The sequence below is a fragment of the Mycteria americana genome, chromosome 13, assembly GCF_035582795.1.
Source record: "Mycteria americana isolate JAX WOST 10 ecotype Jacksonville Zoo and Gardens chromosome 13, USCA_MyAme_1.0, whole genome shotgun sequence".
NCBI lineage: Eukaryota > Metazoa > Chordata > Aves > Ciconiiformes > Ciconiidae > Mycteria > Mycteria americana.
Genome location: NC_134377.1, coordinates 5,171,399 through 5,198,571, shown reverse-complemented (window position 1 = coordinate 5,198,571; position 27,173 = coordinate 5,171,399). Strand labels below are relative to the sequence as shown.

At 55.8% G+C, this 27,173-nt stretch overlaps 1 protein-coding gene across 1 annotated transcript in view; it reads right to left on the bottom strand.

The window, feature by feature from the left end:
- Positions 1-861: 861 nt before the first annotated feature.
- Positions 862-27,173, bottom strand: part of RBM19 (RNA binding motif protein 19) — a 73,702-nt gene continuing 47,390 nt past the window's right edge. The window contains exons 22-25 of the mRNA XM_075516293.1: positions 25,906-26,011; positions 18,624-18,744; positions 11,105-11,218; positions 862-1,258 (exon numbers count right to left, since the gene is read on the bottom strand). Coding sequence (XP_075372408.1) covers positions 11,127-11,218; positions 18,624-18,744; positions 25,906-26,011 — 319 coding nt within the window. The 3' untranslated portion in view covers positions 862-1,258; positions 11,105-11,126. The remainder of the gene's footprint in view (positions 1,259-11,104; positions 11,219-18,623; positions 18,745-25,905; positions 26,012-27,173) is intronic.

Below are 27,173 nucleotides of genomic sequence, written 5' to 3'. Positions count from 1 at the left end.
TCTGTGGTCCACATTTGGGTCAGACAGGGGCGTCCTGGATGTCCCCGAGGCACCGAGCCCGTCACACGCGGTCCCCTGCTGCAGCTGCCGGCGTGAAACTCGGCACTTGCTCCTCAGCAGCACGAGGACATTGCTCCTCCGAGTCCCGCTGATTTCCGTGGATGCTGCGGATGCTGATGCCGAGGGGTCCCAAGAAATCCCACCCCAAACCGCAGCCGAATCCCCAGGCCAGACCAACTGAAGCGCTCAGCCCCGACAGAATCAGTGGCATTTTTTGGATTCAGGCTCAAATTCACGTGAAAAAAACACTCCGGACACCCAACCCGGAGAGATGCATCACCTCGGGGAGGTCTGATGCCACCAGCAGATCTGACCACGGGGATGCTCCCGGGGACATGAGGCAAAAGGCAGAGCTCGCTACGGCAGTGCAGAGAGAGAGATTTTTTTTTTTTTAAAGGTATGCGGTTCTCAAAAAGGAAAAAAAAGAAGAAAAAAAAGGCCCTGTGTTTGCAGCCAACACGTGTAATCTGTTGCAGCCCTTGTCAGACAAAACAGTTTTGCCGTAAGACAGCGATTCCCAGAGGGGAAAGGGGCGAAGTGAAAATACTTTATCAGCTGCGTACATATGTAAAGCGGTACCCTGGTTGAAAAGCAAAGCCTCTTTCCCTTTGAAAGCCGGGAAGGGAGAGACGGGAGGTGATTGCCTGAGAGCGGGGACAGAAATGACACAGGCACAAAGCCGAACACAGCAAACCCCAGGCCTCTCTCCGAAAATATGCTTATCTCCCTATCGACCAAAATAACTACCTAGCTGTGGCGAATATGTATTAAACAAACATATCCAAACAAACCTGAGATGTGACTCAGTTTGGAAAACCCTTAAAATATACGTGTGGTTTTTAATGTACAGAAATTAGCATTTAATTCAGACATTAAGAGCAGGTTCTGCCAGAGTCCCCGGGGTCAGCAAGGGAAGAGTCCATCTCCCCATGTTTCTGTGCCACCAGGTTGGGCCGTTTCTGAGACGAGGGGAGTCACGTTCCTGCCCGCATTTAAGAGGAGATCCGCCGGCAGACAACGGCTCTTCCTCCCGCTCCAAATTCAAGGTTTGTTTAAAAGGCTGGGAATACCAAGACCTGGATGCGTGGCATAAATCAGCCCTCGGGTTCACAGGACGAGTGGACTCTGCTGGCAACAAGTGCGCTGGCTGCCGAGTCCCCAGCGGAGGCTTCTCCCTCTCCATCCATCAGCGAGAGACCTGAGAAGACGGAAAAAAAAAATTAATGCCACGTAGCAGCTCCCTGCCACCGCCGGTGAGACAGCGAGGGGGACTCGAGCACGCCGCTGCCGGGCTGGGGGGGACGCGAAGTGCCCGGCTCCGTCCCGGGCACGGCAGGCTCCTCCAGCGGGACGGAGAGCCCGGGGAGGGGATGAGATGCCGGGGCGCTTCCCACGAATACGGATGCACGCAGGCAGGAGGGAGGTAAGACACGGGATGGGGGGGAGGAAGCGGAGAAAAGAAAGGAGAGAAGGAGGAGAAGAAAGGGAAGGAGAAGAGGTGGTGGGGGGGAGAGGGAAGGAGCACGCGTGCGTGCCCATCTGGGCGATGCATCACATTGAAATTGTCCCGCATTAAAAATTCACCAGCCAGTGAATTTTCAAGGGATTTGTAGTAATTAGATGACAAAATGCTGGCAAATCTCAGGCTTGCCAAAGATGTTACTCAGGGGTCAAAGACTCGACACTTTTGGCTGGGTAATTTGTAAGTGTCAATCACACTCAGCCATCAGAGAGAAAGGAGAGATCTAAGGGCTGAATCCTAACGAAGTCCAAGGCTCCTGCCTGCCGCCGCCCCCCCCGCCCCCTCCCGCAGCCGCACTGGCAGCCGGGCGCGGGGGGCTCCAGGCACGGCGGCTGAAACGCAGAGCGGGGCGGGTTTAAAAAAAAAAACCCACGTAACTTCCCAGTTTTCATTTTTCAGCCCAATTTCTGGTGGGAGGAGCACCCGCCCCGGTTTGCAGCTGCAGGGGGGCCATGCGCCTGTCCCGTTTACCCTGCTGGGGACGGGGTGGGGGCAGGACGGCCAGCCCGCCGCAGCCCCGCGTCGCTTCTTCTGACGCGTGCTTAAAATTGCTCCTGGGACAGTCTGTCCTTCTGTTTCCCGGGGCTTTCTTAGCCCAGGCTGACACACTGGGCTGGGTTCGGCCGAAAAGGAAATTAAAACAGCTCCTGCCTGCAATCTGCCTGTTTCTGCCTCCCCATCAGGTGTTACGGAGCCTTTGGAGCCACCAGCACCACCGCATGGGTTGTTTCTGCCTGCCTCGGCTCTGTCAAAATAACCTGGGTTAATTTAGACGCCGGTGGGATGCTCCCAGCCCCGGGGGGTGGCGGGGGCAGCCGAGGGGGTGGCCGTGCCACCGGAGCGGCTGGAGGGGGGTCCCGCTTCGGGCTGAGCCGGCGGTGCCAGCTCGTGCCGCACACCTGCCCGGAGCCTCGGGGAGAAAAGAAATTAAAAGGTTTTCTACTTCGTCGGCTTAGAAATCAGACCACAAAATGCAAAATTAAAGCTTTGCCCAAAGCGCCGCGACAGATCTCGGTCCCGGCCACACGCTAAGGCTCTGGCGTGGGGCTCAGGCAGGGCTCAGCGTTGCCGAGGCTCGGCAGGAGGGATGAGGCTGAGGTTAAGCCTGGGCTTTGCTGCCGGGGTTCTTGGGGCAGGGTGGACCCCGCCAAGGCAGGGTCTGGTCCCATGGGGATGGCTACCTGGAGACTTAGTGTACAGCCGGGACAGAGATCTCTCGTGGTGCTTTGGGTGAAGCTTTATTTTGCATTTTGTGGTCTGATTTCTAAGCTGATGAAGTAGAAAACCTTGGGACTGACCAGAGGGCAGCACCCGAGCACTTCTCCAGCCCCATCGGCATCAGCGGGATGGCTGCTAACACGGGCTACGCTTAACTCCGAAAAGATTTTAGGTCACCAAGCGCAGGAGAGGCAAGAGCACGATTTCCTCTCCATCTCTCATGGCTTATAAAGCTGTCCTCGTTACACCTGCTAAATCCCACCTCTGGTTTTGGGCCGTGAGGGACGGTTTAAGCTGTAGGGAAGGGACAGAGGGACGCGGGGGGGCTCCGGCCACCAGCTCTGCAGTGCTGCAGCTGCTGGGGCATTGAGAGCATCCGTCACACCCCAAGGGAAAACATTCTGCACACCCCAAAACCACCTTCCAACACACTTAAATAAGCCAAGTTAAAAGGGGAAAAAAAAAAAAAAAAAAAAGAAGGTTTGTTTGCTCCGTGCCACCCAGCGTGCTAAATTTCGCGAGCGTCCTCAATCCAGCAGCGTGGGGAGGGGAGAGGTGGCGAGGGGGAGCGGAAGGGCAGGAGGAAAATTGCCTTTGGCCAGAGTTGCTGCGGTTTATTTCGAATCCATTGCGACTCCTTGCTGTAGGACAGCGGGACTGTGATATCCGGTAACTCAGCCAAGCGGCAGCACGGTGCTCTCCAGCCATTGCGCTGCCCTATATAAGGGAGCTAAGGGGACTGTAAAAGTGGCTGTAGGTTTCTCCTCAATTTAAAAAGTCATTTAGCAGCTGCAAAACACCGCCTGGCAACAGCCGGCCCTCGGAGGGGCATCCTTCCTTCAGCTACTCATCGGCTGCTTTTTGAGCTTCTATTCTGCATATTTAAATAGCCCGAATCACAGACCCAGATCTGCAGAGGTGCTTTTCCTTTTTTTTTTTATTTATCTTAACTTTATCTAACATCATCTTAAGATGCTGCTAGAGGAAGCAGCAGCTGAGCTGCGGTAGGGGAGGACTCTGAGACCTCCCGAGCTCCCGTTGCTGCTGCTCCCTCCGGCACTTGGGAGCCGTTTCCCAGGAGCGGGGGGTCCCGGGGGCCAACGCCTCCTCCCCATCGGAGCCTGCTGCCGGCAGATGAAGACCGATAGCCCACCTCACTGCGCCTGAGCGCAGCTCCTACCGCTGCCTCGCTTGCTCTTGCAGGAGAAAATTAAACAGCAGACAAAGCAAAATCTGATTTCCAGTTGCATGAAAATGAAGAAAACCTTCTTCTCCCCACATCACCTCTCCTGACACACGCTACAGACATCCCTCTTGCTTTCCTACTCTTACTTGCCCCTTGGTAGGCAGCGCCGCATGCAATCGCTGTCCCGGCAGCTTTGCTAAGCCCTGAGCTGGGGACATCTCGTCTGGGGACGGGATGACACCGGCTCCGTACCCTCCGGTCCACGTGGGCTGTGGGGCAGAAGCGCTGGCAGGACGCACGGGCCAGGCGCGCTAATGCCCATCAGCCCAGCACGGTCCCGGGGCTGGAAGACAGAGCTGAGCCTAATTATGTGGCACTAATTACGGACTGTGGAACGTAGGGGTCCGTGCTCCTGCCGGTCCGAGCCTGGCGGGGCAGGGGAGGACGGACGCCGTCCCTTCTCCGGGGTCCTCCCCCGTCGCTGCTCTCCGGTTTCCCCGCTCTCGCGCTGGCACCGCTTTCCCTATTTCACCGATTCAGGTCACACCGTCCACACACCCGCCTCAGCCAACATCTGTTGATAGATCTCTCTGCCTCTCTTCCTAGCTCCAGTTTGGGGTGAAAGCCTCCCTTATTAGCCAATTTGGATACCCATTTACTGTGAATTACTGAGCTTGATTATTATTCATGAAGGGCTAAGTCTGAAATCTCAAGCCCTGCCATGCGATTTCTCTCCCTCTCCAATGCATATATTTAGGGAAAACAGGAGGCAGCGTGTCTCAGCCACACACGGCCGTGCTCCAGGGAGAGGAAAGCTGCACGCTGCCTCCTCGCTCTCCTGTTTTATTTCCCGCTGGTGGAAGCTGGAAGGTGGTGGTGGAAGCCGGAAGGTGGTGGTGGAAGCCGGAAGGTGGTGGTGCCGAACACTGGTCACGGTACGACCCAGGGTAAGGTCCAGACATGCTGTAATATTAAGGAGAAGCTCGTGCTCCCCAAATCCCGACCAAATCTCCAGCCAGCATCCCAGTCAACCGTCCCCACGGGCAGCTGCAGCCCGGGGCGATGCCAGTTTGCTGCTGTCCCCTTCCATGATGGGGTCCAGCTACCGGGAGTCACCTCGGCTGAGGCTGAACCTGGCTGATCCGTGGCAATCGCTTACCCAGCGGCAACTCGTCCGATCCCTTAAACACGGTCAGAATATTTAAACGCTGGCTGCAGGGAAGGTAAAGGAGGTTTCTGTGCGAGGCGGGGAAACGATGGGGCAGCAGCAGCGGCATTCCTTCGCTAATCCTTTGGCAGGGGAGAAGCAAACGGGGTTTGCAATTGCAAAGGGCTGGTGGAAGGAGGAAGGGAGACAATTAGGAGCTGAAGAAAAGCAAGCCCCGACTGTCAGTTAAAACAGGAGTTTGCAGCACACCTGCACAACCGGCAGGGAGCCGGGCTGCTCCCGGCAGGGATGCGGGAATGGGCACGGCGCACAGCTGCTTCCACCTGTAGGTCTGCACCGTGCTTTGCAAATGGGGAAACCGAGGCAGCGAGGGAAGGTCTCCGCGGGAGAGCATGGCTCCGCCAGCAGCACGCCTGCCTTTGCGCTGCTTCTGCCACCTCCAGGGAGCAGCAACTGAAGCACTGGTTTTTTTAAAAGCCCAAACCCCTCCTGCGTGTTTCCTGCCACATCTTGCTCAGGAAGACAACTTCAAGCACCTACAGACGCCGCACTTACTGCCTCTGCGAGCAGACGAGCGAAGCTGGTAGAGTTGCCAACGCCAAGAGGCAGAAAGAAAGGCTTGAGATCCCAGAGCTCCTGCCCAGAGCCGGCAGCTGCCTGCAACGCAGGGGCTGGAAAGCAGCAAGCGTGACACCGGGGGACGCGAGCTCTTCCTGCAGCCCTGGCAAAGGGCCGGCGAACGGCATCTACGGTGCTTGCTGCGAAGAGACAGGCTTGCTTGGCCCTTCAGCGCTTCCCAGAGCCCTGCCCCGTGGGGCACGCCTGGGAGGAAGACTTTGCAAAGGCAGGACGGGACTAAAGAGATGGGAAGAGCTGAAATTTGTGATCCAATGCTGTAGGCGGGACCAGTGCAATGGCGATGAAAAGAAACCACCTGCGGCCGGGCAGAGGGACGGGGGCACGTTGTAAGGAGCAGCAATTCAAGCCCACAGCTCGGGAAAACAACAGCTCGCAGAGCGGGACGCTACCTGCCTGCCCACGCCTGCGCCGAGTCCCCCGCCTCCTCCCGTGGGACAGCGAGAACAACACCACAGACCGTGGGCGAGAGTTTTCCAAAGGCGACGAGTCGCTCTGAGCAATCAGAGCGGGCCCCGGCGCGCAGCCCGGCTCTGCGAGCAGCGGGAAGCGTCGCTCGGCGGAGACACACAGCCCTGGGAGCGGAGGGACTCGCAGCGCCCAGCAAAACCGGGGCCCGTGGGATATTCTCTCCGCGTTGACTTGCTTGCTGTCCCCTTAAGTAGATAACAGCCCACACAGGCCTCTGGCAACAGGCAGCAATAAAGTAAAGCTAGTTTTACATTAAAACCCGTTAACCCTCTAATTCGGTAAAAAGGCTGCATTTGAATAATATCCTAATCCAATTCCAGAGCCGCCCCGGGGAGGGGGATACGGAGGGTGCCCGGGGAGCAGCCGCAGCCGTCACGGGTCCCGCTGCTGTCCAGCTCTCCGGGGTCTCGCCCCGGACAAAGCCGTCAGAACCTGGCAAAAGCCCACCCGCTGGGGCAGCAGGCTTCCACCTGGGGTCTGCAGACCCCCCGGGGACCCTGCGCCGTGTCCCAGGGATTGCAGAAGACAGGACCGAGGGTAAACTACTGGTTTCGGTTCTCCAACGGGGAGAGCACGTGCCTTGCATGAGCCCAGGGAGACTCCCCAGAGCTCGTCTGCTGGAGCCCAAAATAAGCCGTGCAGCCCCCGGGTGGGTTGTTATCACCCAGCTCTTGCCCGCAGAGCGACAGGCGACGCCGCGGCCAGGGGCAGAGGCTTGGAGCGGGCTGCTCATCCCCTCTGCCATCAGCCCAGCCTGGATACGACGAACCCACCCCAAAAAGGACACCCCGAGCAGAGGAGCATCGCACCCTAAAAGTGCCCAGATCTCCCCAGGGAGCACAGGGCAGGCGAGGGGTGACCGGCACCCAGGGTGACACCAGCCCTGTGGTGTCAGGAGCCAGCAAAACGAGGGGGCCGGGGCTACAGCTCATCGTAGCCTAATTACAACAATTAGCGTGCCATCATTTGTTATAGATACAACCTTACTGAATAACAGTTACCGCTAAAAGAAACTATTATCGCTCCCGAACAAAATAAGCGTATTGCGATGGCGTTCAGCTGCAGAAGTACCGCCGGGGTTAAGCACCGGCGGGAGGCTATTTCCCAGGTTTAACTACGTGGGCAGTTAAGAGAGTTTGCATTATGTTATCATTAGGATTGTTTCAGATTGGGGGAAAAAAAAAAAAGGCAGTGGGGAGTGATGAATTTCCTGCAGACCTACTTAGGCATTCATTTTAATTCAGGGTAATTAGCAGGTATATGCTCGTTTTCACAAAATTCCTCTTAAACCCGCTGTAATTTTAGGGGTGCAATGTGTGGGATTCTCAATACATAACAAAGAAGTCGAGTCTTTCCTTGTGGAGTAGGAATTAACTCAAACTGTTCTCCAGAGCTGCGATCAGCATTTTCATAATTAATGTACGGGCATATATATCTGTATACACATACACAGCCCCCCCCCGCACACATCAAACAGATTTCCTTGATACCAAATTGCCTGAAAAATTAACCAATGTCAAACTGCTCAACAAGATAAGTATCATTAAGGGAAAAAGAAAATCTTCATTATGTTTGAAGGTGCAGGAAAAAAAAAAACCCCTCATGAATGTTTTCTAGCCTGTTTCCAGACCAGGAAATAACATGTTTTAAAACATATCAAAGGGTTAAATTAATTTTCATTAAAATTTAAATTTGAGAAGGCTCCCTCTCTTCTTTCCTCCCTCCTCCCCCTTTGAACGTTTGACTGGCAACCATTTCATATTTCAATCTCGGCAGAACAAATTGAATTAGATGTTGAAACCAAACTCTGCTCTGTTCTCTAAAGCCTACATGCTCTGCTTGCGCTAATCCTTTTCGTCGCCGCTGCAGACCTCAGAGACGCTCAGCAAGAAACCTGCCCTGCCACAAAAGACAATGAAGGGGGGGGGGGGAATAAAACAGGAAAAAAACCCCCAAGAAAACCCAACCGCAACCTGCAACCCTGCAAAGCTTCGCTTAAATCATGCACTGGGTGACACGTGCCTGGAAGGGACCCTGCCCGGCTCCTCCGTCCCCTGTGCTGGCCGTCGGCCGCGTTGAGGGCTGAGGGTTGGTCCTGCACCCCCGGGATGGTAAAGCCCCGTTTCCCTGCGGTGACCCCCCTGCGCGGAGCCGCCCCGGGACCACGGACGGGTCCTGCTGCTGCCACCCCCCGAGCCAGCGCAGATGGCAAAGGTGGGGGGGGGGGGGGGGGGGCAGCGGAGGGAGCGGGGATGGGAACGCCGCTGATCAACGCTGAGCAAAAAAAGAAAAAAAAAAAAAAAAAGAGATTTCCCCCCTCCCCGGTGAGCTCGTCAGCGTTTTGGCTGACCCCCTCTGACAGCACTGCTCCGACACCCGTGCCTCAGTTTACCCACCCATCCACCACTCGCAAACGCCCGCCTGCTGCGGGGCAGGGCAGATGCGCTGGAGCTGCCCTAAGGGGTGAGCGTTCTACACCGCAGCCCTGCAGAGGTCCCAAGGGGGCACCCCTGAATTTTGGGGGTCTGTCCCCTGAGCCAGCAGCCCCAGGTCCTGACAGCAGGAAAACCCGGTGCTGGAGGCCATGAAGCCGCTCAGAGGCAGCAGCAGGGCTCCTGAGCTGCAGCAGGGTTTGGGGGACCGGCACGGGGTGTTACAGCTCTGGGCGCTGAGCGGCAGCACTCAGCTCCTCCCCGGGGACTGCACGAAGAGCCGGGGAGCCCAGAGCCTGCTGGTGCTGAGCCCCAGGCCCCGTGGGAGGACCGGTCTCAGGGAGAAGGTTTGCTGAGGAGCTGGGACAGGACAAGTCCAAAAGCACGGGGCTTGCCTGGGCTCCGAGCAATGCTGCCTGTCCTGCCCCTCCTGCGCCGCTCCATCCCTCCCCAGCTCCATCCCTCCCCAGCTCCATCCCTCCCCAGCAACATCCCTCCCCAGCTCCATCCCTCCCCAGCTCCATCCCTCCCCAGCTCCATCCCTTCCCACCTCCATCCCTCCCCAGCTCCGTCCTCGGGCTGGCTGCTGGAGAAGGTGTTAACAGCACGTACACCTGGAGGCATCCTTAAATCAGAGCTGCTCCAAGGGAACAAATGTTATCTCGAGGCCCCGGCACTTACTGCAGACGCACTGCATGAAGCAGGCAGTTATTTAACCCAACTTGGATTATTCCTGCGGTCACGTAAGCACCTTCCCTTTCATCAGCAGGGCCCCGGCACTGTGCTCGTGCCCGGCGCTCGCGGCGGCCCGGGAAGGCAGACGTATTAGCGGGGTTATTGGTCGGCTCCAGGCCCAGATGCGCTCGCTATTCAGGCGGCCAGCGGTGTTGTGGGTTGAACAAAAGTCTGGTAATAAGTAAGGTTATGAGCTTCCCACTGCTAGGTGTATCGGGTACCGCCTCGCAGCAATAGGCAGATATTGCCGAGCGGAAAACAGCCTCTTCCGCAGTAATGTGCATCGCACACACAAACACGCTCCAGCGAGCGCAGGGCGGCTTCCCAGCGCTGATACATGGAGGACAGGCCCGGCTTCCCCCCAGCACGGTGGGCTCAGCACCGCTTCGGGTGCGTGCATCGCGCAGCCCTAGCAGCACCCCAAAAACCACGGGGCCCCTAGGCCACTTGGATGAGATTTAGGAACCGGCGTCATTTCTGTGGTTGTAAAAACGGAAGCCAGGACGTGTCAAAATCATTCCCTTGGCGGTGCTGAGCAAATACAGCCTTGCTGGAGAAAGCGGCGCAGGGACCTTCTCCCCAGCACCACGGATTTGTCAGCCCAGCGCCCCGAGCCACCTCCCTGCGGGCAGCGGGCCAGCGCGATGCCCTTGTCTCTCTCGGCCCTGCATGAGTTTCTCAGCACAGGACGGGGTTTCATCACTGTGGAGGTGGGCTGTTTGCCCATTTTACACCAGCAGAGTCCATTTACACCAGCAGAGACCCTCAGTGGATGGAAAAAGAGGGACAGGGTGCAGTTCAAAGGAAGCAAGAAGCCTCGCTGGAGATTTATTGCACTTCTCTGGGTGCTGTGGCTGGTGAACAGGTTTCCTACCAGCGATCCAGGGTTTTCACCATGGCCGCAAACGTACGCAAAGGAGATCCACGAGCCTGTCTTACTTCTCTTGAACCCACGCACGGTTTGCTAGGCAGTCTCTAAAGGAGGTGGGGGGCTGGCTGAACCGCACAGTGTTTGACCGCGGGGAGTTATTTATTCCTGGCTCCCTCCCGCCAACCTCTGCCATCCTGTACTCTCCAGCCTCTAGAGATGCTACTCCAAGAAGACACAAGCCAAGGAGGAGTGATACCAGCCAGGACTCAAGACGACACGAACTAGACCTTGGGGTGCATGCTGGCCTAGGAGGGAGCGAAGCCGTGGAGGTCACGGGCGCTGGCAGGGAAAAGGCCTTTGCCAAACTATCTCTTTTGTGGCGGCGGCTGCAGGTTGGTTTCCAAACAGGCGCTTTTGTTTTTGGCAGCCCATCTGTTCTCCCCCAACCACAGCGAGGGCCAATTCGCGACTCGACAGCGATTTCTGCTGCAACAGCAATTCTGCTGGCTTCCCTTGTAGGAAAGCAAACACACTGGGGAGCACACAGAAACACAAGCAGTGCATGCACTCACTTCAACGCGGAGCCTAAACCGAGCCCAAATCTGGGCTGTACCCCCTGAGACCACGGCTACGAGCCTGCGGGGTGACAGGGAGGAGAGGCAGGGGGTGGGACCCCGGCTCGGAGGCTGCCGAGCCTTTGCAATGCCACCGTCTCCTCCTCCTGGCACTGCCGACCCTGCGGCAGCCCAAGGCATTTTGACCTTTAGGGCCAGCTGTGCCACGGCCCCGCTGCCTCGGTACCCACCTCATCGGATGCCAGGCAGCTGCTAGATGGCCTCGTCTTTGTTGCTCTCCTCCTCTTCCAGATGCTCCAGGATTTCATTCAGAACCTCCGATCGTTTTCTCTTCTTTGGGGAGTCTGTCCAGGCCCGGGTGGTAGCGAAGGGGATGTGGGAGAAGAAGAAAAGTAAAAGATTACAACCCGGGCCCACGCACAACCGCCTCCAGCTCATCTCCTGCTACCTCTAGCCCCCTCATCCCCCTCCTGGGTACAGCCCCTCAACTATCATTTACTTCTCACCAGCCAGGCCCTGGCAGAGCACCACGGCTGGGGGTGTGACTCCGTACCTGCCGCCCGCGCTTTGCTTCACAGGCTTTGCTGGAAGCAAACGGCCCCAGCGTCCGAACAGGCTCATTGGTGATGCCGACCCTACTTGTTGACCCCAATTCACCCATCTGCTGTCCAAGAGTGATCACGAGATCAACCTGGGCACCAGCCTTGGTTCAGGAAGGCTCTTGGCAGGACACAGACCCACCAACATCCTTGCTGAGACATAAGATTGCTGCCTGGCCCTCCCCTGAGAGCTGGGCAAGGATGTCCCTGCTTTGCTTCTCCTGCCCTACACCGACAGCACTCTCCTGTGGCCCTCGCCAGCATCATCACGCTCCCGAAAATGCCGTGGGGCGCAGCCCCGTGCACGCATCCCTCGCCGCAGATGCTGCAACCTGCGGGAGGGCGAGAAACCCCCGGGGGCTGCCAGCATCGGAGCGAGCGTCCCAGCCTTGCATCAGCGCCCGGTGCCGGGGTGACAAAGCCATTCGGTCCCTGTGCCGAGGCCGACGTCGGCGCTGCTTCCTCTCCGCCGGGCAAGAAGTGCCCTCTGGGCAGGAGCCGTGGCACAGCCCCCTCTCCCCCTGCTCGCTCCCCAGCCAGCGGCTCTCGCTTGCGAGCAGCACATGGAGAACAGCTGTTTAAATCCTGCTTTCAGACATCAAAAGCCTCGCTGGGTTTCTCAAACAAACAAACATACCATAGGACTAAAGAAAAGGTGTAAAATAAATAAATGGAACAAGCTGTGCATTTTCTTTTAGTATTACAGCTGCTGCGGGAGATAAACAACAAGTAAATGTCACAAAACATCAATACAGAAGAAATTAACCTGACAAAAGCTCACATCCCCCCCTCCGCCTCCCCCCCAACTCCCAACAATTTTGCGTTTCTGGAGTTCCCATCTAATGATTTTATTTTTCAATTAATTCCTTGACAGAGCGCCAGAACCCGCCTCCCTCCCCGCCGGGGGCTGCAGGGACGGGCAGGGGGACGGGGGTGCCGGCGGCCCCCGCTCCCCTCCCGGTGCCCGCCCCACCGAGCTCGGGGGAGCCGAGGGGGGGCCGCGAGGTGCCACCCCGAGCCCCTCCAGCAGCTCTGCCCAGCTCAATCATCCAAAGGCACAGGGGGCAACCCGCCCCGGAGGAAGGTGCCAGCTCAGCACTTCTCCCTCCCCTTTACTCTGCCCTCCCAGCTCCCGCTCCCCCGGCCAGCCCCGTGCTCGGGGCTCGGAAACGGCATCAAACGTGGTCTCGGCTCCCAGATCCACAGCGGGGAAGAGCGTGTCCCCACCTGCCACCCCTTCCCCACCAGACCCCCACGTGCCCCACGGGGAGAGCCCGCACGGAGGCGACGACGGGGGCTGCACGGAGGAGGGGATGCCGGATGTGGGATGCTCGATGCGGGGTGCCGCGTGCTCAGAGAGCATCCCTAAGCAATGCGACGCAGCCGGGGACCTGCCGCGGCACGGGCGGTGGGCTGGCAGGGCAAACAGCCCCCACCGCGTGCTCCAGATTCACCGGCGCAGCCACGGGGCCGCTGGGGAGCACTGGGAGCATCCCCCATCCGCCTAAGAAGGAGGAAAAGGGGGAAAAAAAACCCCCGGGAGGGTGGGGAAGCGAATTGGTTCGACTTCCGTTCTGCCGCTCCAAGCTGGTTAAGGTTTGCCCGCTAACGATCCCATTTGCTTCCTTTAAACAATAGCCAAAGCCGGCGGGGGTGGGCCGAGAGGGGGATTACCACGGGATTAGAACGTGGCAGGGTTGCGGATGCCACGCTAATCCTGCAGGGTTTTACTCTCCGGCTACGGCATGTGTTTGCATTAGTTACAGATGCTCTCAAAAAAAAAAAAATTTTTTTTCCAAAAAAAAAAAAAAAGGAAGAGAAGAAAGGAGAAAAAAGGGAGCCCAAAAGGCTGGGAGGTGAGGGCGAGCGCAGCGGGTCTGCGATGCAGCTGAGAGGTAAAAGGAGCAGCCTGGGGGTCTGCGGCCAACGGAGGAGCAACCTGGGAAAGGTGATGGGGACGGGGACGGGGAGGGCACGGAGATCGGATCCAGAGGGGAGCACGCCTTCCTCTGCAAACCCCGTGCTTCCCGCAAACAGCTGTAAATAAGCAGGGGCGAGCAGCAGTGGGGCTCCGCTGCTTCGCACCCACCCACAGCCCTCTGCTGAGACCGGGGGTCTGGCTGGAAACGCTCTCACCACTGAAATACGAGCCAGACCCCCTCCTCATGCATGCATCTCTCATTCGCCAGCCCCGCAGCCTCCGCATCCCCTCTTTCCACTCCATCCTTCCTATAAAAAAACCCCCACAAGTCATTCCTTCCCCTTCCTGCGTCTCATGCAAAATTCCCCATCTGTCAATTTAATTCTTTGATCGATGGGAAAGAGCAGGAAAAAACGGCCCGGCACAGCTGGCTTCCCAAGTTAGCCCTGGCAGGATACCGCCAGCCCCGCTGGTGACGGCTGAGTGCAATGTTTGTGAAGCGCAGAGAACACAAGTCAATAGTAATTTAGCTGGATTGGGAGCAAGTACCTTCCCTGCACGGACTGCGAGCTCCCGGGAGAGAGGGAGCGCGCGCACGCTGAGGGCATTGCCGCCTTGCTCGCAAATCTTCCCCCAGCGAGGCTTGCCAGGATGGAGCCGCACCGGCAACCATCGCCCCGTGCCGGGCAAGCGAGGGAAGAAAAGGGGGATCGAGCTGTTCCCAGACCTTTTGTGGGCTGCAGTTATGTGACGGCGGGGATGCAGGAGATGTGCAGCTCTGCACCGGGGCTCTGGGTGCGACCCCACACCGCTCCCTCCTTGCGCAGGGCACAGATCCAGATCTGCCCCTCGCCCCAGGGCTGGTAAATTCAGCTGCAGGGCATCGGGATCCCTTCGTGCCTGTTTTGGCAGAGCCAAAATATTCTCCCTGCTGGTTTCAAAGACGTCAGTGATCCTTGTTTTCCAAAGGGAGGATCCCCCTCCCCAAATGAGGGCCAAGACGCTGCTGGTGGCAGGGGTTGTGCATCCCTTGCTGCCCTGATGTAGTGTTTGCCGTGACCCTGCTCCACATTTGGGCTGGATTAGAGGCCCCAAGGCCAACCACTGGCCAACCTTTCCGTGGCTTCTCCTTACCACACCACAGCAGATAAATCTCTTTATCCACAGCAACATCACATCCTCCCCTGTAGCTGGCCAAGCTCTCGGGCTCTCCAGCCACCTCGCAGCAGCAGGTCCCACAGATTAATAATGCATGCAATTGAAACTCAAAGCAAATGTTGGGGTTTTTTTTCCTAATATAAGACCCTCCTGCCTCAGGACGAAGAGAAGGTACACTCAGAAATGAGCAAAAAGACTTAAACCCCTTACAGCCTGTGCTCGGAGGCAGGAGGGCAAGCGCAGGGCGTAGTGCTGCAGTCCCAGCCGGCAGGGCTGGGCTGCGGCTTCACTCCTGCCAGCATTACTGAAACCACCTCTGGCAGCTGGTGACCACTTCTGGGGTCCTCACTTTCTCCCGGAACATTACAAAGACTCAGAACAAGCCATAAAGAATGACCTGAAAACTACACGAAATGGGAAGGAAGCCTATTCCATTTTATTGCATCTATTAGACCTATTGAAAAGATGGCTCAGAAGTGGCTTGATTGCCACGACAAACGCCTGCACGGAGAAAAGATTTAGGAGACTAGACCTCTCCTTAACCTAACAGATAACAGCAGAGTGAGACCTGGGAACTGGAAGCTAAATCTCTATAAATGGTGTCTAAAAATAAGGTGCATAATTGCAGCAGAGAGAAGTCAGCGGCAGGACGTGTCTCTTGCCGCCCAGGTCTAGACTTTACAAAGTATTTCCTTAGTGAGACAAAAATGACGGGGCTGACACTGGAGCTGCTGGGTGAGGGGTTTTGGCCGCTGCTACTCGAGACACCAGCCTGAAAGACCAAGGTGGCTCTTTCAAAGCTGGAGATGCAGAAATCTGCTGTGATGGCAGCGAGACAGAGCAGGATGAACTCACTGCTCAAGTCAAACTCGCCATCAAACCCAGGGGAGCGCAGGTCCCCGTCTTGTCCCACCGGACCTGGGTGGTAACAACCCCCCGGGCCGTACGGCAATGTTCTCACCCTCTGCAGCCTCTCCTACACACAGATCCACCACGTGCTAACTGTGGAAACACCTATGCATCGCTGCTGTGCCCACAGCAAACCAAAAACTGCATAGAAAAGAGGAAATGGAAGAAGAAAAAGATGGAGCTTTTTAAAATACTTAAATTCCAATTGCATAAAACTTGGGAGAAATGTGTCTGAAAGCCCCGTGAGATGGGCAGTCTCAGTCCTTTGTCCTGCTTTAACACTTTCACCTCTTGTGGTACGTGCGAAGTCCTCGGCACGCTCCCTGGCTGCTTTTATTTCTGTGGAATAACCAGGAAAAGGGCCAGGAGCACAGAGGCCACGTGTCACCCTGTACCGACGGCACGGCCTGATACAAACACACAACGCTGCTACAGCAAGACCAGCCTCTCCAACCAGCATGGGTCGCTTGTGGTGTGGGAGGTCTCCACGTTCAAAAGGATCACAGAAGACTTCCAGAGAAAGAAAAAAAAGAAAAAGACTCTCCCATGGGATGGAAATGCTCAACCCTGCAAAGAAATTTAGGGCAGGAAACAAGGAATAAGCTAAGTTGGATGGTGGGGTAAGTCCCACCCCATCCACCGCACCGTGCCTTTTGAAGGCCTCCACGTCCTGCCTCTCAGACACTGCTGGCTGGGCTTGGCTCGGGGAGCAACGCGAGGACAGCAGCAGCAGCGGCTTTTGGTGGCAAAGAGCAGCTGAAGACACCAGGGACCTCGGTCTTGACTCTGTTTCCTGAGCCTTGAAGACTCAAAATTATCTTTTCTCTCCCATTCCCAGCTCGGTCCCTTCCTACCTGGAGATAAGGGACCAGAGGGGCCTGACCGCTGCAGCCTGCAAAGCTGGGGGAAGACCCCCCCAAGTCGCCCACACTGAGGTGCGAGAGGAAAACTCACAGGGACATCCATGAACAGCACAGGGATGTCCGAGCTGCTCCTGAGCCTTGTGGGGAGAGGAGGGAAGTGGGGAGAAATGGGTATCAGTAGGAAAAAGCAAGCTTGGTTTCTGGTCGACAGAATCCAGTCTGCATCACCGGTGAAACGAGATGCGTGGTCTCAGCCCGGCTGTTTGGTAGGCTGAAGGGGCGGGGAGGATTCCAGGCAGGGTGGCAACGCTGTGCGCGCTCTGCGTCCTCTCCGCCCCGGCTCCACGTGGGAAGATCGGCCTCCAGCTCCACCGGGGAGGAAACGCGAAGGAGCATCCCCACGGGGGCTGAAGGCCAAGCGGTAGCTGCAGTTTTTCCCTCTTTATCGCTATCACTATCGCTTTCTGCACACCCACAGCAAAAGGGACAGTGCGCAGCTCCCTCCCCTCCTCGGGGCCGCTGGGCATCACTGCCAGAAGCCCACCTCGAAATCAGGAGAGGGCACTTCCCAGAGAAATAAAACCCCACCCGTGAAACTCCAGCCTGCCAGTGCGGTGCGGAGAGGCTGAGACCCGGTCCCAGGCACCAGCCAGCTCCCGGTGCCCGCTACTGTGCCCCAGACGGGCTTCGTTATGGAGATCCCCTTCTGGCAGACCCCGCTCTGCCGCGGGATTAGCTACCAGCAGTTTTGCAGCGGAGGACGCGTGTGCGCACCAGACAGGGCTGAAGTCACTGGATGTTATTTCTCTCCCCTCGAGACGGGCTGGAGCGCAGCGATGACTACCGCCTTCAATCACACGTTCAGTCCCTAAAGACGGGGAGTGACAACCTCGCTCCTGTTTTGCAGCCAAGCCCCCGGAGCCCCCCGCAGCTCCGAGGCTGCATCCCTCCTGGGACGTGAAAGCGCTCTTCTGCCGCTCTCCCAGAGTCCCCACCTCGGTGAGGAAGACCCCGGAGAAGCAGGCTGGAGCAAACGCAGACAGAAATTGGGAAGCAAGCTGAACCTGGGGGAAACAGGGAAGCGACAGAGCTCGCAGGCAGTAGCCAGCAGCTGCTGCAAGTCTGCAGCTACCGTAAAGCCAAGACCATTTTTTTCCCCCTAGACTGAGCAGAGTAGAAAGGGAGAAAGGAGATCCTGACTATAAAACGGGGTGCATGAAACATCACACCTGCTGCCTTCTCCACCTGGGTGGAGACTCACATTACCGAGATCAAGCACGAGGAGTCCCCCCTCCAGCGCTGGGTTCCGGGTGGGCACATCCATCCTCCAGCCGTGCCCACCCTCCCTGCTGCCTCACGCATGCCCCCAGCAGCACGGCTCTGCGCCCAGGCTATTACACACACCTAGACATCGATGTGCTCCTTTTGGTCACCTTTTTGGCACCACGTTGGAGATCAGCCCGTGGCTCCCAGCACATCTCCCTTTGCTCCACACCTCTCCAGTCATACCCACGCTCAGCCCTTCCGCCACCAAACTGCAGCCTCCCCAGCCCGTAATAATCAGCGCTGTGCACGCTGTTTCACAAACGCGGGGCCAGGTCCTGCTGGAGTCAGGCTTGCTAAATAAGCGAGGTTTGCTGCTCTTCAATCGCCGGGGATTGCGACGTGCAGCGCCAGAACTGCTTATGCCAACCCCCCGGGCGATGGGCATGTGCACGATGGAGAGCGGAGGCTGGGAGGGGATGCAGGAGGAAGAGCATTGATCTCCAGCTTAGTCCTCCAGCCCAGGGGAGCCCTTCCTACATAAATATTTGCCAAGCAATGCATTTGTGCCTGTCGATGGCTGTCAATAGGAGCCTGCAGTGCTGTTATCTACGGAGCTGCCATTCTCGGGAACCTGATCCAAACAGCCCTCTCCGCATCCCAACTCATGGCCAAATTATTTGTCCTTTTTAGTCTGCGTGCTGCGTGCACAGAGCCCATCCTCAACTACAGAGCACCCTGGGGTGCAGGTGGACGGAGCAAGAGCGTTGCAGCTGGCAGGTGGCATCGAGGTGCCTCGGCAGTGCCAGCACACGGAGAGTTAACCGGCTCACATGCAGACAGAGAGCTGTCAGACAAAGCCGCGGCCTGGATGCCTCCTGCTTCCCCCTGCATCGTCAGGCTCCAGCATCTACCTGCCAGCTCCGGCAAGCCGGCAGCGGCGGGGAAAGGGCTGGCGTGGACCGGCAGCGTGTGCCAGATGGGACGGTGCCAGCCGGGGCTGTATGGATGGGCCAGAAGGATGCTGCTACGTTACCGTGGAAATGGTCTGCCGTTTTCCGTCTCAGGGCCTCCACCGTCTCCTCTGTATCTGCCCACTCCAAGACCAGCCTCCGGCCGTACAAATGCGTGCTGTGGCACAGGGCGTTGAATGCTTTCTGCAGAATTAAAAGAAAAAAAAAAACAATCAGGGAGAAAATAAAAACAGGCTCACACGAGGAAAAGCAAAGATGTCCTTCCCTCTGCCCTGAATCTAAAAGGCCACCAGAGAACATCCTACTTTGAGCACTTTGCTCTGATGGGGCAAGATTCATCTCCATCAGTGGCTTTGACTCAATCATTTATCTTCCACATACTAGCAGCAGAGCAAATACCCATCGCCATTCCCGCAAGCTGCTGCTGCTCGCGAGGGAGCAGGCTGAAATCCAGCACAGCGAGCAGCTCAAGGTGGGCTGCAGCCTCGCATCGCCCTGGGACCACACCTGGGCGGGGAAAGCCGCAGCCTGGAAAGGCTGTCGAGACTTGGGGCAGCACCAGGTGGGTCAGCTGCAAACCAGGGCAGCGCAGCAGCGCTGGGTTAGCGCGGGCAGAGCAACCTCGCGACTCTCCACCCACCCTGTCCTCCGCAGTAAAGCACAGCTCAGATGTGAGTAGAGAGGTTTGCCTTCTGCTCAGGGCCAACAAGTTCGAAGAAGCACGAGCTCGCCGGGGAAAGCTGCCTTCTTCTTGCCAACCTTGTGGTGATGTTGGCCGCGGTGGCAGCGAATGTGGCAGAGCCAGAAGCCAATGCAGAAGTCCTCTTCTCTTTTTGCCTATGGTAGTTTGCTATGTTATAGAAATCCAGAGGTTTCCTCATTGTTAGATCCTGCTTAATAACATCCATACGGCTATAATCTCTTGCTGATGTTGAATACAAGTGTGCTGGTCAGCACAGTAGCTCAGACGGCTTTCTATGCCTGTAGGCAACCAGGAGGCATTCAGGAGACAGCGACTCCATCCAGGGAAGGTTGACTTTGCCTTTATTTCCCACAGACTTTCAAGGAAATTCAGGGCTGAGCAGGATTGGGCCCATAATGCAAATACACAAACACGCTGGTCAAATATTTTCACCCCAGAGGCCCACAAAGTGCTCCACAGCAATGTGACACATGCTGGGCACAGAGGTAGAGAAAAGGAGCCCAGAATGCTCTTTTAAAAACCCCAGCTAAGGCTGGGATTAAGTCAGGTTATAAGCTCTGCAAACTTGCATCTCTGGAATAAACACGGCAGCTATAGGACCAGAGAAACACATCCTGCTGTCCAACAGGGATGCGTCCTCCCATCTGGAGGTCCCCAGAACAGCACCAAAGTTGTCCTGGGGAAGCCCAGACCTCTCCTCCGAGCCGTTTGCTAAATGGCAATTTTGAACCCCTGCGGTGGTCCCCGAAGGTCACGTCTCTGGGCAGAGGGGCTCTTCCTGCAAGAGGCTTTGGCTGCCCACGACTGCTCCTCGGCAGCCAGGACCCTGCCCGAGCTGCCGGGTGATGAAACTAAAACCCCCCCCCCCCATTTCCAGTGGCCAGCACTCAGTAACCTGCGTTCTCCCCTCCTTCCGACTCCCTTTCACTCATATAATTCTCATTCATTATAAAAAAGAGAAACGAGGAGCACCAGCTCCACAGCATCGCTGAGACTCCCCACCGTCCCACCCTCGCCAGCTCCGCGGGGCTGACCCCGGCAGGGCGGTGTGCCTCCTTTTCGGGGGGTGCGTTCCCCTCTCAAGTGCTGCAAGCCTGGCTGGTGCTTTTGCAGCTACAGCTGTTTTTATTTGCTGCTGCTGTTGTTTTAAAGGCCTATTTTCACTTGGAATGGTATCCAATTAGCAGAGCAATGTGTTGGCTTAAATAAACACTCGGGGGGAGGTGGCAGTAGGGAGTTGTGATGGCTGTTTATGTTGGCACAAAGAGCCGTTTCCAAAGCCTGGCAAACAACTGCAGCTCTAATCGCCGGCTCTCATTTGTTAATTTATACTTTTTAATTTCTCACTTCCCGCAGCACAAGGAAGAGGAAGGTTGGAAGACAGGATACGGCCCCCGGCAACCTCGCTGCGCCCCGCGGCAGGTCACGGTGGAGGGCGGACCGTGCCCAATGCGCCCACGATCGTGGTGCAAAGTGCAGCGCTTGGTGGGCTCTCGTCCTCAAAGCAGCTTGCTCTGCCACGTCCTCCTCGTTGCGGGATTGCTTCCATGCCCAGTCCGGGATGAGGCATCCTCTAGATTTGCAGGGAGCACCGGGAAAGGTCACGGAGCAAGAGGGAAGGCAGATGCTGCCATCAAGTTGTGTTGCATGAAAGAAACCCGCCGGGAGAGACACATCTGCCAGCAGCCTGGTGACATCGGCCCTTCCCAGCCAAACGCACTCCCAAAATGAGCTGGTTTTGAAGCAAAGCTTGGGATGCAGAGGCGAGATCGCAGGGACCCTCCCAGCCCACTGCTGCTCCTGCCCACGTGGAAAAGGGCGTGTTGGGACCTTGTGGTCCCCACGGCCCCGTCTTCCAGATGGGCTCCCGGAGCTGGGGCTGCAGAAGAGAAGCCGTGCATTTCAGGTGAAAAACAACTGGATGTCACTTCATTTGGAAACCAGCTAAAAAAATAAAACTTAGCTCTTCATTGCCCTGAGAGTAATTAAGACTTTTTCGGGGAAAAAAGGAGAAGCCACCGATGACTTAAAAGACAAAGGGATGAAGGGGAGAAATGCCATCCCCATACATCCGCATTGCTGGAAATCTTCCAGTGAGAGGATGAAATTTGCCACTGCTGCTATTCCAAATGAAAAGATAGGTAGGGAAAAAATGTATTTTAATTACATGAGAAATATGAAATGAGGACAAGCAGACTGGCTTTCAAAGAAAGCGGGGCTGGAGACAGGAGCTATTCTCAGGGTGCGGCTCCTCCACCCGAATGTCTGCCTTCCCAGGACACCTCCTTTGAAGACCAAAGCATTGGATGGCCAGGGGCTCATTTAGTTGTATCCAAACTCGGGATGAAGAGAGGCATGGTGTCCACTCATCTGAGAGAGAGACTCACTGGAAAAGACCTCTAATTACCACGGCTTCACATCATCCTACGCCTTTAAGAAAAGGGGAGCCTCCACCACACAAGGCTCAGTATCCTTAAATGCCAAAAAAAGATTTAATTAAACCCACTGCCAGGTAACTCCAAAAGCCGAAGAGCCCTGGCAAACCTCCTCGCAGGTCTCTTTTGCTTTTCAAATGCTTTAGGGGTTGCACAAAAATCCTATGGCCCTCTCCGTCTAGAGAATAGGATGCGAGTATGCTTAAAAATGTCATTTTTGAACCCTCCCGATTATGATTTTGCAGAGTTTGGTTTGAGCTTAATGTCATGGCTCAGAGCGGCAGGATTTCGTCGCTAGCTCTGAATACAGCTTGGGCAGGGCTAGAGCCCAGGCGGCAGATGGACACACAAACGGAGGAGGGAAAAGTGGGGAGAGGAAGGGGAGAAGCCCCCAACAACAGCTTAAAAATGTTTGTGGGATTCAGAAAGGGAATTTCAAAACTAAGGGGTGGCCGATAAACTCACACGAAGCCCGGGCCGCCAGGACAAGACAGGCACTGCTCTGGAGCAGAGCCTGCTGCGCCAGGGCGCTGGAAAGGCAGAGATCAGGAGACCACCATTGCGTCCGTCATCCCCGAGTGCTATGGCTCCGTCCCTAAACGTCGTACTAATTTGGAGGACAGTGCTGCTCTGCCTATAGATTCCCCCTTGCCCTGTTAAATACTCAAGCCGAAGAGTCTCTGGGCTGGAGCCATTAGAGGGACAAAGGGTCAACAACATTAGGAGACTGATAAATTTCCCTTCCTCGCAAGAACCAGTCCCAACTGAGGATGCTCTCTGTGCTGCCAGTTGCACACAAGGATTTTTCCTTCCGTGTGCGTGCATTTTTTAAGGGTTGACTGTCTTTCCCGAATGGGCAATTTCTATTTGGAGACCAGATGTATTTTTATATCGACGGGGAGAAAAGCGGAAACTCGGCTTCCAGTTAATAGTTCAAAAATAAAAACAAGCTCACAACAATTCTGCACAGGGATCGTCAGGAAACATGTCAAATGCTTAATGCTTCCTTAATTGGAATTAATTTGTTATTGCCAGAGGATCAGAGTTCCCCTTCTCATCCCCCAACTTCCATGCACACCCAGCTAGTGGTCAGCTGGGTCTGGAGATTTAAAACCAAAGGCTTGACCAGCGGGTACGCAAACCCTCTGTGAATATTACTTTGTCCCTCCCAGTGCTGTCTTTGACATGGGTTCCTCCCCGTTTCCTGGCTTCGCATGTGTGCATGCTGTGATCTGTTAAATGCTCGTGACATAGAAGAGAGAGGGCTGCTAATTTCATCTGATGGTGGTGTAACACTCCCAGTCGAGGTCCATCCATCACCCTGGGAGCCGTCAAATGACCCAAGAGACAGCCGCGGCTGCAGACGTCACCGTGGGAAAGCCAGACGTGAGACTGGGGCTCGGAAGGACGAGCATCTCCGTCGCCGGAGGAGAAGATGCTGCCACCAGCAGCGTCCCGTGCCCTGCCTGGGCATCACCTCCCCTGCAGGCAGGGCTGCCTGACGAGCGCGGCTCGGGCGCTCACCCCTCCACGACAGCACCTTTCAGCAGGGCTGGCTCTCCTTGAGCGGGTGGCAGAGCATCCGGGGAGGCCGAGGGGATGAAACCCAGCCCGGCAGGACAGGTCTGCAGGCACAGCATCGGGGAGTTCGGAGAGGGAGCCCCACATCTCTGTCCTGGCTTTGGAAAATCTCTGCACGCGCTCCCACAGTGGCCGTGATTGCTCAGAGAAAAAGACAAACACGGGAGGTCACAGGCTTTAAATGCCCAACAAAGCCACCCTAATTATTCTATTACAAAACCATCATGTTTTATAAGATGCTTATAAGCGATTGCCAGATTACCACTCTGAGCAAAAACGTCATTGACAGTCACAGCTATTCAGCCCAGAGGTCTCCAGGCCCACTCCCCTCCTCTCTCATTTCACTTAGCAATAAACTCTAAGCCAATTATGTCCGTGTTTACAATATTCAGGATCCTATTCATCAATACACAGCGCATCCTTTTCCAGACGGCCAATGGAGTGTACTTGATGTGCCACTTGTGAGACAATTAAATCCCTCAAAGAGACGAGGGTGGAAAAAAAAAAAAGAAGGAAGAAGAGCTGCTTTGCCGGAAAAGAAGAAAAACCCCCTGAGCGATCTTCCGTAGGGTGGCTCGCTCCCCGCACGCTCGCCTCCCGTGGCCTCTGCGAGCTTTGGGAGCGGTGCCCCGAGCAAGCGCCCTGCCCGGCTCTCTCCCCTCCAGCTGGCTGCCGGCACGCACAGCGATAGATGGGTTTCCTGCTGTTGAGCTCTCTATTTGTCCAGTGCAGCTGGAATCAGCCAGCGGGTCCCCAAGGGGCTGAAGAGGGACTGGACGCAGACACTGAGCCTGTGCCCTGTTTCCTCCAGAAACCAAGCAGAAACGCAGGTGCTCTCTCATTCACCCTCAAACTGAGCAGCAATAAAGAACCAGCCAGGTCCCTCTATGCACCTTTCCATCAAATGCTTCAAGTTTCCTTAGGAAAAGATTAATTCAAAAACCAGGAACAAAGGCTGAACGACCCTGGAGTGAAGCAGAGGTTAAAGCGAAGCTGCCCAGAGCCGGGGTTTGAGCAGAGCCACAGGCACGGCTCACCGTGCAGGGAGAGGAGCCACGCTCCGAGGGGCTCACTGCACCCCACGCTGCCCAGCCTCCCAAGAGGAGGACGAATGCTGAGCGGAAGGAAGTTTGAATTAGGATCAAAACAGGACTAACAAAGAAACTCTATGTACTGTACTGTGCTATACGGGAGGTCAGACGGGAACGGATGATCTAATAGCCCCTTGTGATCCCGGATCAATGAGTCCTGTCTAAAAACATAAACACAGGCTACGCTTGCTCCCCGCTCCTCTCTCCACCTCTGCTCACAGGCTTGAAAATCTGGAGTCTCGGGGAGTCAGTGGAGCCAGGTGGTCCCTTCCCTTCAGCAATAACATCCCTTGGCTTGTGCCCACAACCATTCCTCTTCCAGATACCGTGAAAATTGCCAGCAGCGCGGATGAAACCCGCACTGCTCTGGTGCTGGGAGTGCCCACGCAGCAGCCTGCAGCGGGGCCGAGGACCCTCTTCTGCCCAGTGCATGAGAGACCACGTCTGGTCCAGCCTGCTCCTGAACCTCCGGCAAAGGGTAAGAGCAGAATACTATCAGACAGGCTATGATCCCCTTGTTTCTTCTGCAAATATGGAACTTAAACATATAGGAAAGCTTTAAAAAAAAAAAAAAACAGAGTAGAACATTTTGAATGGCAATCTATCCCAGCTTAAAATGCTATGGAATATTTTGCAGCATAAAGTGCATACAGATTGGAAAAATGTCAAGATATTGGAACGATGGGGTTTGCATTTTTTGGTTAAAGCAAAATGTGCTTTCAACTTGCAGGCTTCAGGAGCTCAGCTCTTGGTGCTCAAAAGGACGTTTCCCAGGCACAGCTGCCGCTGCCGACATTTTCCATATTGCTGTCAAATAGCCAGCGCAGACTGCTCTGAGAAAGCATCCTTGGCCAAGCCAGCCCAGCTAGGTCCCCTCGTCAGCCCAAGACAATGACTGTATTACAGAACTTGGTCTTTGTTCTTGTGTTCAGCAAGGTGAAGCAGACACAGACCTTTCTCTCTGCTTGCCCATCCTTTTGACCAAGTCACAACTACTGCTCTTCTGTTATGCTCACTATCTGAAAAACACCAGGGTAAGGCTGCTCAGAGGGGGTCTCAAAACACACAGAGGAACTGATGAACACAGGCCTTGCACAGTTTACCAGCCAGTAAACAGCCACAATATCCCAAATTCCCCTAAAACCAAGGCAGTGGTGGAGGTGGGACATCTACTCAGGTTTCCTGATGTGTTACGTTGGGTCAAAACCATCCTTTCTCACCTTGCTTCTGACAAAGCTGAAAATAAGCCCCTGTCCTTCTACATTAAAAGAATTTTTAGCCATTGTATCAGTTGCACCAAACCTCTGCCCATTACAGCTTAGGTTGCAGTTTCTGTGGTGTAACCTTCAGTGGTTGCCCACATGGGGGTTTTAGCCTCAGTGCAGCTTTGCTGGTGAAAGGTAACAGCCTGCCCCAAATCTGGGCTACGCCTCAGTGGGACAGAGCCTCCAGGCTCCCCTCCTCATCTTCTGCTCTGAGACCAGGCTGGGAAGGTGCCGGAGGGGGAGGAGAACCTGGCTGGTCTACATCTCACCTTGGCATCCTGCTTGGTGAGGAAATCCACAAACCCAAAGCCCCGGTGGGATCCCGTTCCTGCCATTTTCTTGGGCAGCCGGACGGTCTTCAGCTCTCCAAAGGTGCTGTGAATTAGAGAGGCAAAAGCAAAGACACCGTGAGATCAAGGGAAGAACCATCATTTTATCACAAACCACGGCACTACCAGTTGCAGACCCACGTTTGCAGCCTTGCCAGTGCTGAGGACTTGGGCGAGTGGTGTCCTGCAGCGACTCTGCTTCCCTGTAAGCCCCACATCCAAAGCACCTAGTAATAGCTAAAAACTCAGCTTGGATTTCAAGGGCCATCCTTTCCAGTCGCAAACCTTAACAAAGCAAAAACCTTCTTTAATAGAACTGCTATGTTTCTCCCTCCAGGAGATCTGCAGGAACCAAGGACCCAGCCTGCACGCCATGCCCTGTTCAGGGTGGGCAAAGAGCATCTCCAGGTTACCAGGAGGCAGGGCTGCTCCTGACCACCATCGCAACAGATTTATTTGCACCTTTGAAGAGAGGCACAGGATACAGGCACGAGCCAGAGCATGGCCCCACAGGGACCTATTCTCTTTCCAGAAGAGCTCCTCCATCCCCAAAACCTGTTGTAGGCACCGTGTTCGCAAAGGTGTCATCCCTCTGCTCCACGGATGCTGGGCATCATTTTTAAGACTGGATTTCCTCGCTTTAACGCTTCACTTGGGTACCTGCATTTCCCATTCTGTAGCCAGCCACCCAACTTCTTTCATGAGCTAGATTAAACTGGTGTTATTTAAGCTTGCTGAATGTATAAGGGGAAACAGGTGAATCCAGCAGACCCAAGTCCTGCACCACAACAGCAGCGTTTCAGACAAGTTTTTGAGTACTAACGGGTTGGAAAGTCAGGAATGGGGAGATAAGGGGGTTCCCGTTTAGCTGGAGGGCGTGGGGTAGGGCTGGCAGCATCCGCACTCAGCTACGGCCCAGCTGAAACCTTCTCACAGCATGCCTGTCCCCAGAGAAGGAACTTGTCACTTGAGCACCAAAGCACACAGCCATCCCACCAACCTTGTCCAAAAAGCCTGAAAACAGACCCAAAGGCAGAGCTGGCCGGACACCCCTCTCCAGTGCCGTCCCCCGGCGAAATTCCAGGACAAAGCCGACGCTTTCTCTGCATCCGAGCTCCCGCTTCCCCTTCTCCTCCCCTCCCCTTACGCCCATTTATCAAACACATATGCACAAACTGCAGGCAATAAATATTTAATGCGGACCGGGT